Genomic DNA, 17,357 nt, shown 5'->3' with positions numbered 1-17,357 from the left:
TACGTTTGTACTTGTGTCTATGTGTGTGTGTACATATAATGTGTGTGTGTGTGTATCTGTACTCCTATACAATTTTTCGTATCTCACGATAGACGAGAAAAGTCAACGTGTTTTCATGTCCAACTTGAATTTCTCTCTTTCTCTCTCTTTTTCTCTTTTGTCGCGATCACGATATTTTTGATGTTGCCCTCGCATCTACTGAAACGAGGAAATAAACTGTCACTAAATGAATTTTGTCTTTTACCTAACCGTTCACTTGTATGACGTTCTTCACGTTCTATCGGTAAATTTAGCGGAGTAGAAGGGAACGGATTGGGAAAGGTGAAAGAAAGTTCTTCTCCAAAGAATCAACTCGTTTGTCACAGTATACACTTCTTCACTTTATTTTTGTCGATACACAATAACGAATGTTATAAAGGCCAATAGAAAACCGAACACGATAATATTGTTCTATCTCTTTTTCTCGTTCGTTTCGGATTTAGCTACGTATTTACGGAATATTTCACATTCATTTGCATTAAAAAGATTTAAATGTTATAAAAAATATTATTTACAAAATATACTATTCTAAGCTTAATGATACATATACGTATACATGTACATATATAACTGCCTTTTCGACGTTTATACATTTCTACAAAAACGTGAACGGATTATATGTATCATCTAGCAGGATTTTTTCGTTAAAGAATACACCAGTTTATCGTTGCTTTTTCTCTCGATTCTCTCTGAAAAGTCAATGAATGAATTAATGAATGGAGAATTAATGAATATTGAAAAAAGAAATGCAAGAAGTATTTTTATTTTTATTCTTTTTTAATTTTTATACCGTACCGTATGTCACTGACGACAGCCAATAAATTTTGTGTCCTATCTCGTCCGTTTTTTTCCAGTAAAGAAGATCTTCAAAAGATTTACAACTGGTGCCTCGAAAGCGATGGAAATGCAAAATGACATGAGGTAGGAGGCGACAAGATTGCCAAAGTAAACGATGAGCTTTAAAAGCACAGTAACGTATGTATGCGAATTTAATATGTTTTTCTGTGAGAGCATTTCATTTTCTTTCTCTTTATCTATGCAACAAAGACGTTGGAAAACTTAAACACAGTAAGCAAAGTATCCAAAGGATATGAATATAAAATTGTATGATATGAATACGCAGCATAATCCATGCAGCGAAAGGAACAAATGATTTTGAAATAATGCTACCTCGCATTAGTCTGTTATCTACTTGATGCAAGACATAGTTTGATACATGACATCTTTTACCACTTTTTCCTTGTATTTTCCAAGTCTTTGCACTTACCATATATAAGATAAGACATAACGCGTGAAATTTATTTCGAAAATAATAATAATTCAGGAAAAATGATTCTTTGTTTATTTTCAAATTTAAAAATTCAAATCCTATAAACATCCCATATACTATGTTATGTTCTGATAATGTTAGAAATGAAAAAATAATTGTGAGAAAAAGGCCTTACCACAATACCGTTATGAAGATGCAACGGGCCATCCATTTGCGCAACGGTGATCGTCATGATGACAGGATGCACCAAATAAGCGCAATAAGTTAGCCGCGATAGCGGATACATCAGCCTCAGAGACAGAAGGCTGTCTACCATTTTAGCTGAACCGGTACAACATTGGATCACGATGAAGGCCACTGCTAGTGCCCAGGCAGTGTGACCCAAGGCCGCGTAAATTGAACTCACCACAACCGTTAAATTAGCTGGATATAAGCCGTAGACCACTGAGAACATTATCAATCCTGACAGCAACCAACCTGTCAACTTTGCGCACTGAAAGTGAAAGGATGATTTTTTATCTTCTTTTTATCTTTTTTTTTTATCTTCATATTTCTCTCCCTTTTATTATTTCAATTAATTGTTTCGTACTAGACTAGTCGTTGAACAAAGAAAAAAAGAAAAAAGAAGATCGTATGATATTATTGTTGTACTTTATATTGAGATGGAACAGAGTTTTGAAATACGAAGATTAGACTTGGTGTTGGCGAAATAGAAAATAATCGTCGTTGGAGAAGGATCGATTCGGTGAATCGAGGCCACGTTTGGTGGCGGTATGCCTCTTAAGAGAGGCATACGCCATTCATGCGAAATATAATACGTCTCCCGATAATATTGTGTCTAGCGATGTCCTATTTTCTGCTTTTTATAATACCTTCTATAGAATTTTCGTAGAATTGACGATCTTGTAATGTAACCTCGAGGAGGGTTGAGAATTTTACGTATTACGTTTTTATGTAAGTAGGTACTTACCACAGATAACTCGATCTTGCAGTTGGTTTTGAATAACAAATATCCTGTAATTGTACCGATGAAATAAGGCCCGGCTCTTAACCAAGGCTTATCATAAAGTTCGTCGAAAAGGGCGAATGGTTCTTGTATTCTGAATATGAAGATAACAATGCGTTTAGAAAAATAGTTAGAGAGATAGATAGAAAAAGAATAATGATTAAATGATCGTTTATACCTTGCGACGTAGTCATTGGCATACGCTACAGAGAAGGTTGTGAAGCAAGAAGATATGATAAGAAGTATCACCAGGATGATTACTATTTTCTTGTATTTGACGGAGAAAAGAAGGAGAAGAATACCAAGAACGTAGAATTGCGTATCGTTCGACATATACCAACTCCACAGCATACACTGAAATTTCATCGTTCGCATTGAAATGTAGGAATAACTCGACGGTTAAAGTTTCATAATTCTATAGAATCCGCACAAGAAGTTTGGAGTAGTAAAAGATGAATTCTCAAGTTGGATATCTTTCGAACTGTCAGCGAAAATCTAATTAACTACTTCGCTTCTTCGATCGTTCGTAAAGGTGATTTTTATCGAGATCCTCGTTGTCACGCTCGATCGTGTCTCATCGGTTCGAAACTTTCCCATCACCGATAGAATTAATTATTGGAAAACGATCGAAGCACCTTTCTGCGTTCCACCAATTGGTAGATGTATTCGCTTGGATTTGTCGAGGGCGCATAGGAAGAGATTTCGGTGACACACATTTGGCGCGAGCAGGTGTGCTGACGACCGTACTAAATACAGACCTGCAATTTCATTTTCTCTGACACAGGTACTGATCTAATATTAAGTCTGGACATTAATCGTTAAACCTCATTAAGGATTACACCAATCGAGACAATTAGCAAATACGAACGATCAGCGAAGCGATGATTCTAGATCACTGATTGATTTGCAAGGTAATCGAGTTTCTTCTATATAATAATATCGCGATTATAATGAAATGTTTTTTGTGAACTCGATCGACTTGCCTTTCTAAAATGATTAATATGATTCATGTAATAAGATTAACACATTGACGTAATATATTGCAGAATATATGTACACACACACACATACACAGACATATATATATATATAAAAATGTAAAAGCGATTTTTTCCCCTATATTTATACTATAGAAAATGAAAAAATTACGAAAGGATTTCTACGTAATTGATTCGTGTAGTTAACTTTTTCACCTACATCGATTATAATGTAAAATAAGCATGAACGACTTACCATTTCTTTACGAGGATAAAGAGAGTTTAAGTAGAGAGCGTTTCTCCACCAAAATTTGTCACAGTTCAAATGATCAGCCATCTCCGGTGTGAAGACAGTCTTAGCTTGAATCTGTTTTATAGAGATTTCGTTAATCCCAAGGACGAAAAGATAAGCTGGTGTCAATCTTCATGAATGAAAAGGAAAAAAAATATTAGGTCGAGAGTAATCGTGATATGAAAATAATTCTCAGTTATTTCTTTTCTTTATGATAATAGTATTCACCGTACGAATCTGTAGAGAATCATAACGATGAACTTGCTCGTGCTCGTTTTCAGAAAATCGCTTTTATCGATTTTCAAGCTTCCTAACGATCGATAGAACAAGATCGTGACCAGAAGACCACTGAAGAATAAAATAAGATTAATTTCATTGTTCTATTCTGACCTGAATTTCATATACTTGAATCACTTACCTGATGAAAAAGAACGTATCGACCGAGAAAGTAGCATTGCTGATCGTCTGGAACATAAAGTTCCTCTCGGTGACAGTACGTAGCATTTTATTCTCTAAAAGTAATAATATTCGCTGACTTTAGGAGAAACGAATGAATTGTAGAAAAGAATTCATGAGAGAAATAGTCACCTGCGATAGCAAAAACTTGGAGATACGTGTGGACCATTACGACCCATCCTAATGAAAAGACTCGAAGACCGTGAAGGCAGGTCAAACTGTCTCTAGCAGCTGGTTCGGTGCTGATAATTTTTCCACCATTTACGGTAGGACTGAAAGCGAGTAGACATTTCGCCCAAAATCCTAAAACATATTTAGAATTAAAAATCTTTTTTTTTTTTTAATATACGTTATACAATTCCAGAAAATAGAGATTAAAGAAACTACAAATTTACCTCTCTCGTTAGCATCCTTTATCTGAGTAGTTAAATCCTTCTGTATATTGTTCGATCCTTTATCAATCAATTCCTCTCCATTTTCTTGGACTATCGAGATACAACTGTCCTGAGTTAAATTTTTATCCGTAAAGTTAATCACTTTCTCGTTATTATTGGTTACATTTGAAGACTCGATATCTGTACTTTCTATCATGATATTTTGCTCGTAGATCGCGGCACATATCATTAAAAGAAGTATACCTCCGCCGACGGTGCTAGAATTAAAAAAGAAAAAAATACAAAAATAAAAAAAAATATAGGGAAAAAAATATCTCATTAATATTTATACCTAAGTAAAACTTGTACCATTGCAAGTTAGATTGAGTTGCTTTTAAATGAAATATATTCTATAACGTTGAAGAATTTCATTTTCGTAACTCCTTATTATTCCAACCGGTATTCGGAAAGGGAAAGTCTCGTCAATTTTCCTCTTTTCACTGTGACAGACACGTGTAAGACGCGACCTCCAACCAAGGAGTTGCGTCAAGAGATTTTCTCATTTAAATGTTTAACTTCTGTATTAGAATTCAATTAAGTTAAACGAATGAAAAATCCATTGAGTAAATCGAAAATAAAAAAAAACAGTTTTCGTTCTCAGTGGACCGCGATATCATTGGTAGTTTATTCGACGAAGCTTCTATTTACTTGTTCCGGTACAAGCGCACGAATAAAAACTATTAACAAAATTACATCGAAGCGATCTTATACCAATAAAAGTAGATACAATTTTCAATGAATAGGTATCTGTGTAGATGAATATTGAAAAAAGGAAATTCTCCTAAGTGCAATGCTTTTTATTGAACTATAGAAGAAAAATAAAAATCAGTATACTTTGCGTAGAAAAATTGTTCGATTGAATTAGAATTATTTATTGAACTGAACGTGGAGTGACATGGATTTCCTTTTACCATAGAAATAACATTCTCACTTGGTAGGTGAACGTTTACTGCAGGACGACCTTCGCAAATTACCTACTTACTAGAACTACTTCTTATCGGCGTCTAGGAAATACGAAAGTGAAAAATCGAAGTAAAGATAGGTTTTATTTTCTTAGAAAAACAAATCGCTTTTGATCAACGAATATATGTGAATTATACAAATGTATATATAGTGATATATATAAGTAAACACGTGTTTTTATTTGATGAAATTATTTTTTTTATTAACTCGTAACAAGTTAAAAATTGGTGAATCATAAAAAAATGGGGAGAGACGTTCGTTAGTATTCTTTGAAGGCGTACATTCTATTCGATTCTATTTCTTCTATTTGATTCTCTTTAGTCTCCGTCTTTCTCTTTCTTTCTCTCTTTCTCTTGGGAGAGCGTCGAAAGATGCAGCATGATGCAATTTACGTTAAACCATAAATTTGTCGTGTCCCATGCGTCTTTATAGAGAAATAGAGAGAAACTAAGGAAGAGGTACTACCTAAGGGAGATAAAATCCCAGCGTCTCTATTTGGAAAATTACTCTGTATTGTACGTGCCAAGTTACTTTCGTTAGTAGATGGAAAATGAAACGATCGAATCATTCAGACTAAATCTTTTCCACTTGTTGAAAATTACTATATTTCTTCAGATATACTCTAAGTATACGCGATCACTTTTGATAATAAAATTTGTTAAAATATCTTGCGAAATAAGAAAAAACAAGTTTCGATTTATTAACACGATCGCGTTTTACTTCGACTTTACGAGATACGTATCTACTTTTTAAACATTCAACTTATACGTAGGATATTACTAAAAACATTTAATCGTTGCTTGATAGATATATAGCATTAATTACATAATACGAAATAAAAAGAAAAATTAATGAAACAAGCATCCTTTCTAACTAGTTGATTTATCTTTTTACTTATATAGACTTATATTAGAAAGTCTATATCTCGATCTTTCCAAGTCTGTTTGTTAAAATACCTCATCTGACTAAATCCATGAGTTTCAGATAGAAAGTATTTACGATTATTACAATACTTTAAGAAAATTATTCTAAGGATGGCGTGACACGCAACAACGCAGCAGCCAAGGTTACAAGAACATTTGCCTGGCCCATTTTCTCTTACGATCAAAGATTATCACGATATACGTAGATATTTACGTTCTATTCTTTCAGTTGTTGCTCGTTTCGAGACCGATTTACGATAATCGATATCGTATTATCATTACTTATGCATTATAGTGCCATAATTATCCCGATAATGGAAGCAAATTCGTATCGCCATGTTCTCGTTTTAAAGTTTGTAAAGGTAAATAGAACACGTTAGGTTCTTTCTTAAATTAAAAAAAGAAAAGAAAAGATAATTTCAAATAAAAAGTTACCCTCGAGATCGATATCCATGACCTGTCTGTCCTCGTTAAATTCGACTCGACCTCATCGAAACCCGTATTCGACCAATGGAATGCAAACGATAACGTGGCACTTTCACAAGTCAGACGTTTAAGGCTTTCTATAATCTTACGTAATAGTTAGCTATTGCTGTTGCTGCTACTGTTACTGCAAGCGAGAAAACACGAGAGACTAGCCTATAATCAGGCATGCTATATAAAAAAAGGTTAAATCAAGCTCGTCGAGCCATATCTTTTTTCGAATTACGTTCGCTCGCAAAACGAACTTGATCCTAATACGTTTGAATCTTCTATTCATTTTACATGGTGAAGAATAGGTTGAGGTCGCGAATGCTAAAATGATTAATCAATCTTCTTCGTTTGTTTTTTCTTCTTATTATTATTATATATCTATATGATTTATATTCTATAATGTAAAAGTAAGTACGATCAATTAAAATCTTGATCAAATAAAAACGAAGATAAATGTTTTATTATATTTATTATTGTATATATTTACGTATTGTTAAAATTAAATTCTCAATTGTAAACAGGGTTGGATTGACAAATAAATTTTGCATACATATATCTATGTTTAAAATAAATTCTGCAAAACTGTACGGCAGTGAGTGTCGATATGAAATCTTTAAAAGATAGAATTAAAACGATGGAATTCATGTAAATTTAAAATCGTGCATTTTATATCGTTTGAATAGACGTAGTTATTATACATCGTTTATTTTTAAAAAAATAGTCGAACATTTTTGCATATCGATGATGGAGAGGAAAGAAGAGAGAGAGAGAATAGAGAAAAGCGTTTGATTAAAATTTAAAGAGTCACAGCAGGTTCGACGATCGATGGACACGGTCATGTATGAAAGCAAAACGAATTTGTCGAGCGAGAAGAGGGTTTAAAAAGGGTAAGAGAATTGTCGCTATAAAGAGGATTATATATTGCCGAAAATCCATCATTTTTCGAGTCTCTGAAAGAGCAAACTCCGAAAAATCTCTCCTTCCAACGTAATATTTCACATTGATAATTACTTCAGAAAAAAAAATGTGAAATTCGTCAAGAAATTCATGATACTTTTGTTTTCTCTTAAAGTACGACAAATTAAAGACAAATTATTTGAATAATTTTCAACTCTTTTGTCTCTTGTTTCAGAGAAACGCGAAGAAGAACTTTTGCAGTGTGAATTCAACTAAAAGAGACTGTTTAGAGATAGAAACTCTGTTTAAAAGTTAAAGTAATAATGTTACTTGGATTATAATTTGAGCTACTTGGTTTGTGTGGATTATTATTTCGTCATTGATGATAACCCCTTTATTCATAAATTCTTAAGCGAAGAAAAATGATTTCACATTAAAATCTTTTGTTTCTCGAAACATTTATATAGAAAATTTCAATAAATTCGCAATAAAAAGAAATTATTATCGGAGTCGATTTTAATGTACGTATCAGTTTTTAACGTAAAAGATTACATAAGCGACATGTATTACTACCTCTCATATAAAGAAAGAAAGTATAAGAAAGGTTTACGCTTGTAAACATACGATTCCAAGGTTCGATCAGTGACAGTGAATCGTAAAGTAAAAGCTTAGTACCGATAACAATCGTGATTCGCATAAATTTTTGTCACATCTCTTTTCACGTTGTCGTTTGCACTGACCTTTCAAAAGGAAATGTCAATTCACAGACTCGATTGCACGGATAAAAGATGTATTATCATTTCGCAAGTTCGTAAAGAAAAATTTCGTGACCTGTAAAAGTAAACAGATACGAATCTACGCGTAATATTTTCTCTTCATAAATATTGTGTGTTGTCATAGGACATAAATATAAAATTTCGTAAAAAACGTATTATCTCTGTATGCTTTTGAAACGCGTGCATTTACGATGCTCACGCATTTTGTTCCGTATTCAGTTGTGTTAGAACAAATTTCTAAAAGTATATCAACCATCGTACAAATTTTGCTCGCGTAACATTAACCATGTATATCGGTAGAATTATGGACATTTGCAATACGAGATACTGCCATGGGAATCGCAAATTTCAAGCTTTTCTTTATTCTTTCCTTCTTTGTCTTTTTTTTCTCTCTCAGAAGAAAATACAAACTTTTCCGGGCATGCAGATAAGGTTGCTATTTTTGTTTCGTAACATTAGAAAGGTAGATATACGGATACACTTTAGAATGTAGTTCGAAAGTTATTTTGAACGTAAACACTTTTATAGATCGCTACGGATAATAATATTTCGGAGATTTCGAAGTCTCGTACGATTGTTAAACTCGTTGGACGAGTTGCTGATTTCTCTCTTTCTCTGTTTCTTTATCTCTTTAAATAAGTTTGTTAATAGGTATAATGTGCAAAGGAGAAACTCATAGAAAATGTAATTACCTTCTCTGCCAAGTCACAACGCACCGTCGAATAAACGTAGAAACGAGTTAAGTGAAAAGTACCTTGCATTTTCTTAAAGTAAACGCGAGAGATCATTATATTTTTGGCAAGGAATTTCTGAGCGTACTAGTTTATATTTTTGGCGAACAAAGTGCAAACGTACTAATTATAAAAATCAGTCAAATTCAACGGTCCTTAAATTTTCGCGATATTATTAAAACAATATTTTGACGAGCGTAGAAAATTAAAAGGGTAGATTTCTAATTACCACAACCACCCGTTAATGAAATGAACGTCGATTGATTCCCCACATAATTACACGGCTCGCGAATCTCACATTCTACTTGTCGAAAAGTCGAATCGATCGGAAATGTGTCAGTTGCGAATAGGATCATCAGTTTTATTAGGACGTTCATTCGATATTGTAAAAATAATTAGGAAGGAAAGTCTAGCGAAACTAACGAGCTCGTGCTACTGATGCACGTTACGATCGGTAATAATTTCTCGGAAATAGGCCAATCAATTAGGAGCTGCTTTAATGCTACCTACATACCGATCAATTACGATGAATAAGTATTCGGAGGCTTAATCTCGGCAAAGTGTTATCCAATAAACGATATCGTATTAACATCTTTTTATTAAATTTTTACTTAAAGATTATTAAGAAGTTTTTAATATAATCGCGTAAATATTAAATAACTTTAATTCAAGCGAATCCAAAAAATTATCCGTTCGGATATCTTGCAATCAATATAAGATAACGTAAATTTAATCAAAAGTTTAGATCAACTTAGATATGTTCTCCGGTCCAAAGAAGATTATCTATATAGGTAGAAAACAACAACAACAAACAGTTCGGTTTTCGATATCACGAGTATCTATTATTAACGATCACTCACGCGAGCACGTAGAACTTGGGGTCTTGCCAAACGGTGTAGTCGCTTAACGGCACCGGTTTCACGGTTAAAATGTGAATTTTCGGACCAACCGATCGATATGTAGAATTACCCTCTCGTTCGACTCGATCCGCGCTGGCTCTTAACATTGACATCAAGGACGGCCGATCGCAGGAACTTGGCAGGCAAAGACCCAAAAATACTTGTCGTGTCTGAAAGTAAAACGTGAATCAATGGCCGAGAATTGCTATTGACTGTTTTATCGCGTGAGGACAGAAATACTCTTTTCGTGTTCTTCTTTTTTCCTTTCTTATTATTTACTTTTCCTTTTCGTTCGTTTTCTAGCAGCTTACCGCAAAGAACTTTCTTTCTCTCTCTATTTATCTATCTATCTATCTATCTATCTGTCTATCTATCTATCTATCTACTTCTCTCTTTTCTCCGTTAGTAATGTTGCCGTTTATAGAAGTTCGAAATATAAGGCGTTGCATAATCCGATTATCGTAAACGTCGAACTTACTACTTTTCCAGAGAGAAGAGAGTTTACCTCAGTCAGCAGCTGCGTTAAAGTTTCAAGCTTCTTCAAGTGTATTTAATAACAGAATAAAGCTTCTGTTTCTCCAAGTGCCATGTCTACCTACTTACTTGTCATTTCATCATGAGGCTTGAAGATTATTATGTTAATCGTAAGAAAATTTTCGATTAACATTAATCGAGCTTAGATACTATGGATTCCTAGGATGTTATAATAATATTAATAATAATAGTAATGATAATGATAATGATAATGATAATGATAATGATAACATTCTTTTTTCACCCTTTCAATTCTACATGTAGGTTAAAAATAACAAGATAATCCCTCTGGATATATTTTCGATGGAAGATTCATTTTTCCCTTCGGATATACGCTTTAAATCTGCATGAACGCTCGTAACTTCGTTTTCCCTACGGTTACTACCATCGTATATAGTAAAATCCATTATAATAGGTAAATGGTAGGTTGAGCTTTGCGCATTTTACCGGCTGCACGAGTGTCTCTTGATATTCTTTCTCTTCTGTTATTTCTCCCTTTCTCTCTCCTTCTCTCTCTCTCTCTCTCTCTCTCTCTCTCTCTCTCTCTCTTTTCCTCTCTCTCTCGCTCTCTCTCTCTCTCTCTCTCTCTCTCTCTCTCTCTCTCTTTCCCTTTCTCCTACTATTACAAGGACACTCACCGATAATTCAAGTTCCTCTGGCAAAGTCAGGTACATCCTCGCAACGTGAAAGCTGACAGAATAAGGTGGTGCATTTTTCGAACCACCCGTTAGATTTTTCTCGTTCGTTACGTTGATCTCTTTGCATAGTGTACTCGAGCCCAACCAAAAGTCATTTCCAAAATGAAATTGCGAGGAATATCGGCCACTTGCATCGGACACTGCAAAAGAGGAAAAAAAAAGAAAAAATAGATATCGTGTGTGGACCACCAAACTATTTTAGAAAACGGAGGCTTCGATATTTTTAGAGATAGATAAAGAGACATAGAGAGAAAGAGATAAATAAAGTATGAGGATCCAATTACATACGAAGGTTCAATTACGTTGTCTTAACTCGAAAGGTTCATTATCAGTTATATAAACTTGCCCGGACAATTTAAAGCCGATAGTATTGGATAGAAAGTGTAGATTACATCAAATGAGATGACGCAAATTACATCGCGATGGTTTGTTCTATCTTATTTTCTCTTAGTAAACAGACACACACACACACAAACTATACTTTCCTTCGATTATCTTGCATAGACTATGTAATCTAGATTATCATCGTTTCGACGTGCTTGATATACTTAAACGTTAATAAGAAGTAAAAACAAAAAAAAAAAAAAGAGAAGAAAATAAAGAATGAGGAAAAGGATTAAAAACGAAAGAAAAATGAAATCTACACTAAACGTAAAAGAGCGAGAGGTACCAATTTCACAAGTGTAAGAAGGTAATCGTAATAGAACGAGCACGATGACTGACGCAGCTATATTTAAAAATCATTAGGAACGTTACGAAATAATTCGTAGCGCGACGAAGTTGTCCGAAGAGAGATTACTCAATAATGCAACACCGACATGCTTCGAAATAACAACGTTACTGCGAAATATACGACTATCTATCCTTTTACTTCTTTTTTTTTGGATTTTATTGTTTCTCCTCTCGCGTTAAAAGATTACATATATTCGACATTTTTTTTTTTTAATTCTGAACCAGTCAATGACCTAGCATATTTCTGTCTCATATATTATAAAAAGGATCGATCGTATCGCTCAGAACGTGTCTGTCATGGTCTGTAATTGATATGCCGAGAGAATCGCAGTATTGTTCGAGATAATCAATGAACATCGCTTACAGCTCATTCTCTTCCCACTCCTACAGAGACATATTATTCCGTGACAAGCGGAATCCATCGGGCAAGCACCTGTGCACTCTCTCAAGTTTCGTCATTTCCTCGCATCGATCGGAACGATATATCCCAGAAATTCTCGATGTTGTAAAGAAAAGGATATATACATAGATAAAAAACGATTTTGCAAGATTTTCCGTCATAACTTTATGCATGCAATCAACTGCTTCATCCTTTCGCTTTCTAAAATACTTTTTAATCTCGTGCATCTATCGATTGACACTTTCCAGTGTTACGAGCTATAAAAAATTTTTTATCGTCGGCCAATTGCAAGTGTTTTATTTCTTTTTCGAACTTCGAGCCTGACTCGAATTGGTCGCAGCATCGGAACAATGCTTTCTCCTTTCGAGAGAATCCTTGAGTAAATGTGGGTCGAGGTAAACGAAAAAATGTAAAAGAAAAAAAAAGAAAGAAAGAAGAAAAGAAAAAAGAAAGAGAGGATACGATGTATCTTTCGATACGAGTCTGCATTCTAATTTATGTTAACGACCGACCGTCAACGTTTTCATAAGTTTTCACGATGATCAGCCTTTGTTCAAAAGAAAGAAACCATTGGGCGAGAAAATTCTTGTTTACTTCGTTAACAATTTATGTCGCTTCGTAAAGAAATCGAAAATACAATTTCCCTCTTGACGCGCTCCATCGATGCGTCGCGAGGTAAAAACTCGTAAAGCAATTTGTTCATTGTGTCATTACTGTGTTACAAGGCGGTAAATTGTGGAGTTTCATAAAGTAACAACAAATTTATGGAATCGTAAATCTAATAAATATTTGTCTACCGTACTGCTCGAAACATCTTCTCTCTAAGATTTTTGGACGATCGATGAATCGACGTATTTGAAAATATTTCGACAAAATTATTCAAAGAATTAGATAGGACATCGAATACATGGATAAGAGTAAAAGCATGCTACTTACTCTTAGCAGCCCAGAGCTTTCCATCCTTAAGAGACTTGAGAAAACAATCCATATCCTTTCTACACTCATCCTGAAGTTTTCCGGGTACTCTCGTCCACTTAAGTGGATCATACAGATCCGAGAACCATTGAATGCTGTTCGCAGTCCTCTCGAGTTTTTCATTCATAAAATCAACGTCCAAATCATGATGTTCCTCTTCATTTTCCATAGCGATCTTAACATGATTTTTCCAATCTAACTCAGGATTGTTCTTGCTGAACTCAACGAGCGACTCGTTCCTTTTCGTTACGTTTCTTTCTTCTAAATAATCACTAGAATTATTAATATCGTTTTTCTTCACCTCGACAACAGCATCCATCACTTTCGGGGATTTACTCAGTCGTAGAATGTTTGATTCGTTTCTCGAAATAGCCAAATTGACGACTCCGAGTATCAGCAATGAACAACTCAAATATCGAGCCATATTTACTTCCTTTAATACCAACAAACTTGATTCAGTTATACTTTTCTATTTTCTTTCTCGGCAAAAACCGATGAAACTATTTAAGATGTCATCATTTTCACAAAAAAAGACAATGTTAATATATAAAAACATTAAACAACGCTAGAAGATTATCGCGATAGATTCTTTCGTTTCTTGATCTACTCGATCTACTCAACATTCTTGAATGATCCTACCTCGAAACTTTAAAACTGCGACACGTTCCCTCAAAGATACGGAGATTTCCGATTTTTTTCTTTCCTCTTTTGCTCTTTGTTTTTTTTTTTTTTCTTACTTCCAAGAGTGATTCCTTCGATAAACAATTCAACAATAACGAGAGCAATTCTTTCACTTCTCTAGTCGTTCTACGAATCGTATCAACGAACGTACTAACGAACGAAATTCGTAACTAGATATGATAGACTAGATTTGATATTCTTCTTCTCGATATTAATGAGAAACGTTCGTTTCTTCTTTCGGATCTCTATTAAATCAAATAGATTGAACACTTAGCTAACACTTCCGTCAAATGAAATTCTTTCACGAACCTCGTTCCACAAAGAAAGGAACGTTTGCACATATACGTTAAGGATCACGCACTGAATGATGCGAATCGGCTCACAGCAGCTGCAGAATAGTTCCCCTTTCTCTTTCGGCAATGCACATTACCGCCGGTGTAGTTCCTTCTTTGGCAGCCAAGGAAATGTCGTGGATCACGGAGATTGTCTATCCTAAACGTTTTCTCAACGCAATTAAACGGACGCGAGCTTGCGAACGAATTTTAGTAACTTGCACAAACACGAGTGTCTTTGACAAGCACCGACCTTGCGGTGGATAGTTTAATTGAAATTTCCGCAAGGGCGAACTTACTGACGATTTTCGTCCTATGAGATAGACAGAAAGAGAGAGAGAGAGATTTTGGAGAAAAGCTGTCGTGAGTTCTTCTCTGTATTTCTATGCTATAGTATATCAGACAATACAATAGGTATTACAATTATATTATAGTTTATCAGACAATACAGTGGATAATACAATAGGTATTACAATATAGTGGAAGTAGACTCTAAAGGCCAACAATATGATTGATCTGGACAAGGATCCTAACAATAAGTGACAGAGTTTTCTCTCAAGAGTGGAAAATCATTGAGATAGTATTTTCCCTTTATCATAGATGGATGAAACGGCTTCCTTTATCCTCGATATAAAATATTCTCTATGTAAAATACAGAATATATATACATACATCGATAAATGGAAAGAATATAAAAAGTAATTTGGGAAATAAATGTCATTCTTCCTTTCAGAATAGATCATGATAAAGAGAAAAAAGATATTGCGTTTGAGTGTTCTTATCGATCTTTCGATATTGAAGCCTTGGTGACACAATACAATAGAACACGAAAAATCATGAAACCTTTTCGGCATAAATTTGTATGGAACTTGGAGAATGAAATTAACTTTAATCAGCTATCTAATTTTCTGTACTTCAAAATTATTTCGATTTTTTCTTCATTATCAAGCATTATCTGTTATGTTTTTGTGAAATATAAGACGCTAGAAATGATATCATTATAGTAGCTATGAACTATTGATCAAAAATGACGAGAAAGAAATAAAGAAAGAGGACACTCGTGAAACATGATTCTTCACATAAAACGAAACAAAACGGGCGAGATATTTGTTCATAAAATAAAATAAAAAATTGTATTGTCGTTCAACAAGACGTTTTATATATGTACTTGGCTTAAACGTTTTTAGCACAATGAAATTGGGAATACAATTGATATTAACAATTTTCAGTACTACTTATTCTCACTACGTATATAACCATTGCGAAGTTATTACGAAGCTCGAAGTTTCTCCAAATTTATTATTCTATCTTCCAATTTCCATTTTCTTTCGTCGTAACATTTCTTCCGTTTTCACTCGGCTTCTCTCCTGGAAGCTACCTACGTCTCGAAAGATCCGGTTACAACTTATGCAACGAAGCTTTCTACGTGACCGAACGTATGCGTATATAATTTGCAACAGGCCACAACTCGGAAGTGAAAGATCGATCATTATACTTACGTTCTTATTAGTTCACCTCAACTGACATTAATATAAGTATTTACACTTTTGATCTTCTACCTGGAAATAGAAGAATGAAGGAATGTATAAAACTTCCTGTAATTATAAATCACAATAAAAATATATTACGTATATATAAATAAAAATAGTTTAATTAGACACACTAAATCATAACATTACAGAATGGATTAAAAATGAATGTACATCAAATATATCGACAAAATTTAAGAGAATGCATTATATGAATTAAAAAGATACAATTATAATGTAAATTTATTGCAATTAACATAAATATTTATTGAAAGACAAAAATATAAACATATATAATATAATTTGTACGATATTATCTATGTCAGAATGGCCGAGCGGTCTAAGGCGCTGCGTTCAGGTCGCAGTCCACTCTGTGGGCGTGGGTTCGAATCCCACTTCTGACATATTTTTTTGTTTCGTCAAACGAGATATTCTATAAATATCGATAATCACGGCATTGGCAAAATACAATTGTAAGGTATCAAATTATAATATCATTCTATTTCAAATATATTTAACATGTAAGTAGTACATCTAGAATTAAAAATATGATTCAGAATGTGAATAATCAATTCCATAAAAAAAGAAAAATAAACTTATTATAAACAATAAATATATGACCATTGAACAAAATATTGCCTATACGATCATTGGTAACAGTAAAATTATAAATAATTTCCAAATTTTGAAAAATAATTCAACAATGTTCAAGCTACAATTAACAAATATAAAATTACCTAACAAAATTCAGTTCATGAAGATAGGGAAAAATTTCTCCGCAAAATGGGATTTGTAACAGGAGAATATGACGATAGTAGAGGTGGCACGATTACACATGCCACCTCCTTGAGTCTTATGTTCTCCCGTTAGAACGTTCAGTTTTCGGACATAGGGAAATATTTCTCCGCAAATTAGAATTTGTAACAGGAGAATACGACGAGAGAAGAGGAGGTATGATTACACATGCCACCTCCTTGAGTCTTATGTTCTCCCGTTAGAACGTTCAGTTTTCGGACATAGGGAAATATTTCTCCGCAAATTAGAATTTGTAACAGGAGAATACGATGATAGTAGAGGTGGCACGTGTAATCGTGCCACCTCCTTGAGTCTTATGTTCTCCTGTAAGAAAATTCAGTTTCCGGACATAGGGAAAACTTTCTCCGCACATTAGAATTTGTAACAAGAGAATACGACGAGAGAAGAGGAGGCATGATTACACATGCCACCTCCTTGAGTCTTATGTTCTCCCGTTAGGAAGTTCAGTTTTCGGACATAGGGAAATATCTCTCCGCAAATTAGAATTTGTAACAGGAGAATACGATGATAGTAGAGGTGGCAC

General features: G+C 34.1%; 1 protein-coding gene and 1 non-coding gene across 2 annotated transcripts; one reads left to right on the top strand and one right to left on the bottom strand.

Annotated features, from left to right (window-relative positions):
* Positions 1-359: 359 nt before the first annotated feature.
* On the bottom strand, positions 360-14,069 carry LOC122629619 (nose resistant to fluoxetine protein 6-like). The gene is made up of 13 exons (XM_043813253.1): positions 13,438-14,069; positions 11,310-11,509; positions 10,099-10,307; positions 4,436-4,692; positions 4,173-4,343; positions 4,003-4,096; positions 3,813-3,932; positions 3,549-3,714; positions 2,494-2,669; positions 2,280-2,409; positions 1,485-1,802; positions 835-996; positions 360-728 (listed from the first exon to the last, which is right to left on the bottom strand). The coding sequence occupies exons 1-12, from the start codon at positions 13,898-13,900 to the stop codon at positions 871-873; spliced, it is 2,430 nt and encodes an 809-aa protein (XP_043669188.1). The 5' UTR covers positions 13,901-14,069; the 3' UTR covers positions 360-728; positions 835-870.
* A 2,270-nt stretch (positions 14,070-16,339) lies between these two features.
* Trnal-cag lies at positions 16,340-16,422 on the top strand. Its single transcript has one exon. It is a non-coding gene; the product is annotated as a tRNA-Leu (tRNA).
* The last annotated feature ends 935 nt before the right edge of the window (positions 16,423-17,357 follow it).

Source organism: Vespula pensylvanica, chromosome 5, assembly GCF_014466175.1.
Source record: "Vespula pensylvanica isolate Volc-1 chromosome 5, ASM1446617v1, whole genome shotgun sequence".
Taxonomy (NCBI): domain Eukaryota; kingdom Metazoa; phylum Arthropoda; class Insecta; order Hymenoptera; family Vespidae; genus Vespula; species Vespula pensylvanica.
The sequence above is the reverse complement of the archived record's forward strand: the minus strand, read 5'-3'. Positions and strand labels throughout refer to the sequence as shown.

Excerpts from the sequence above, each read along its gene's own strand:
- LOC122629619 (XM_043813253.1), bottom strand. The coding sequence starts at position 13,900 with ATGGCTCGATATTTGAGTTGTTCATTGCTGATACTCGGAGTCGTCAAT. Across the intron at positions 4,344-4,435 it reads AAAGGATGCTAACGAGAGAG|GATTTTGGGCGAAATGTCTA; the intron begins GTAAATTTGTAG and ends AATATGTTTTAG. Across the intron at positions 2,670-3,548 it reads TTTATCCTCGTAAAGAAATG|TGTATGCTGTGGAGTTGGTA; the intron begins GTAAGTCGTTCA and ends ATGAAATTTCAG.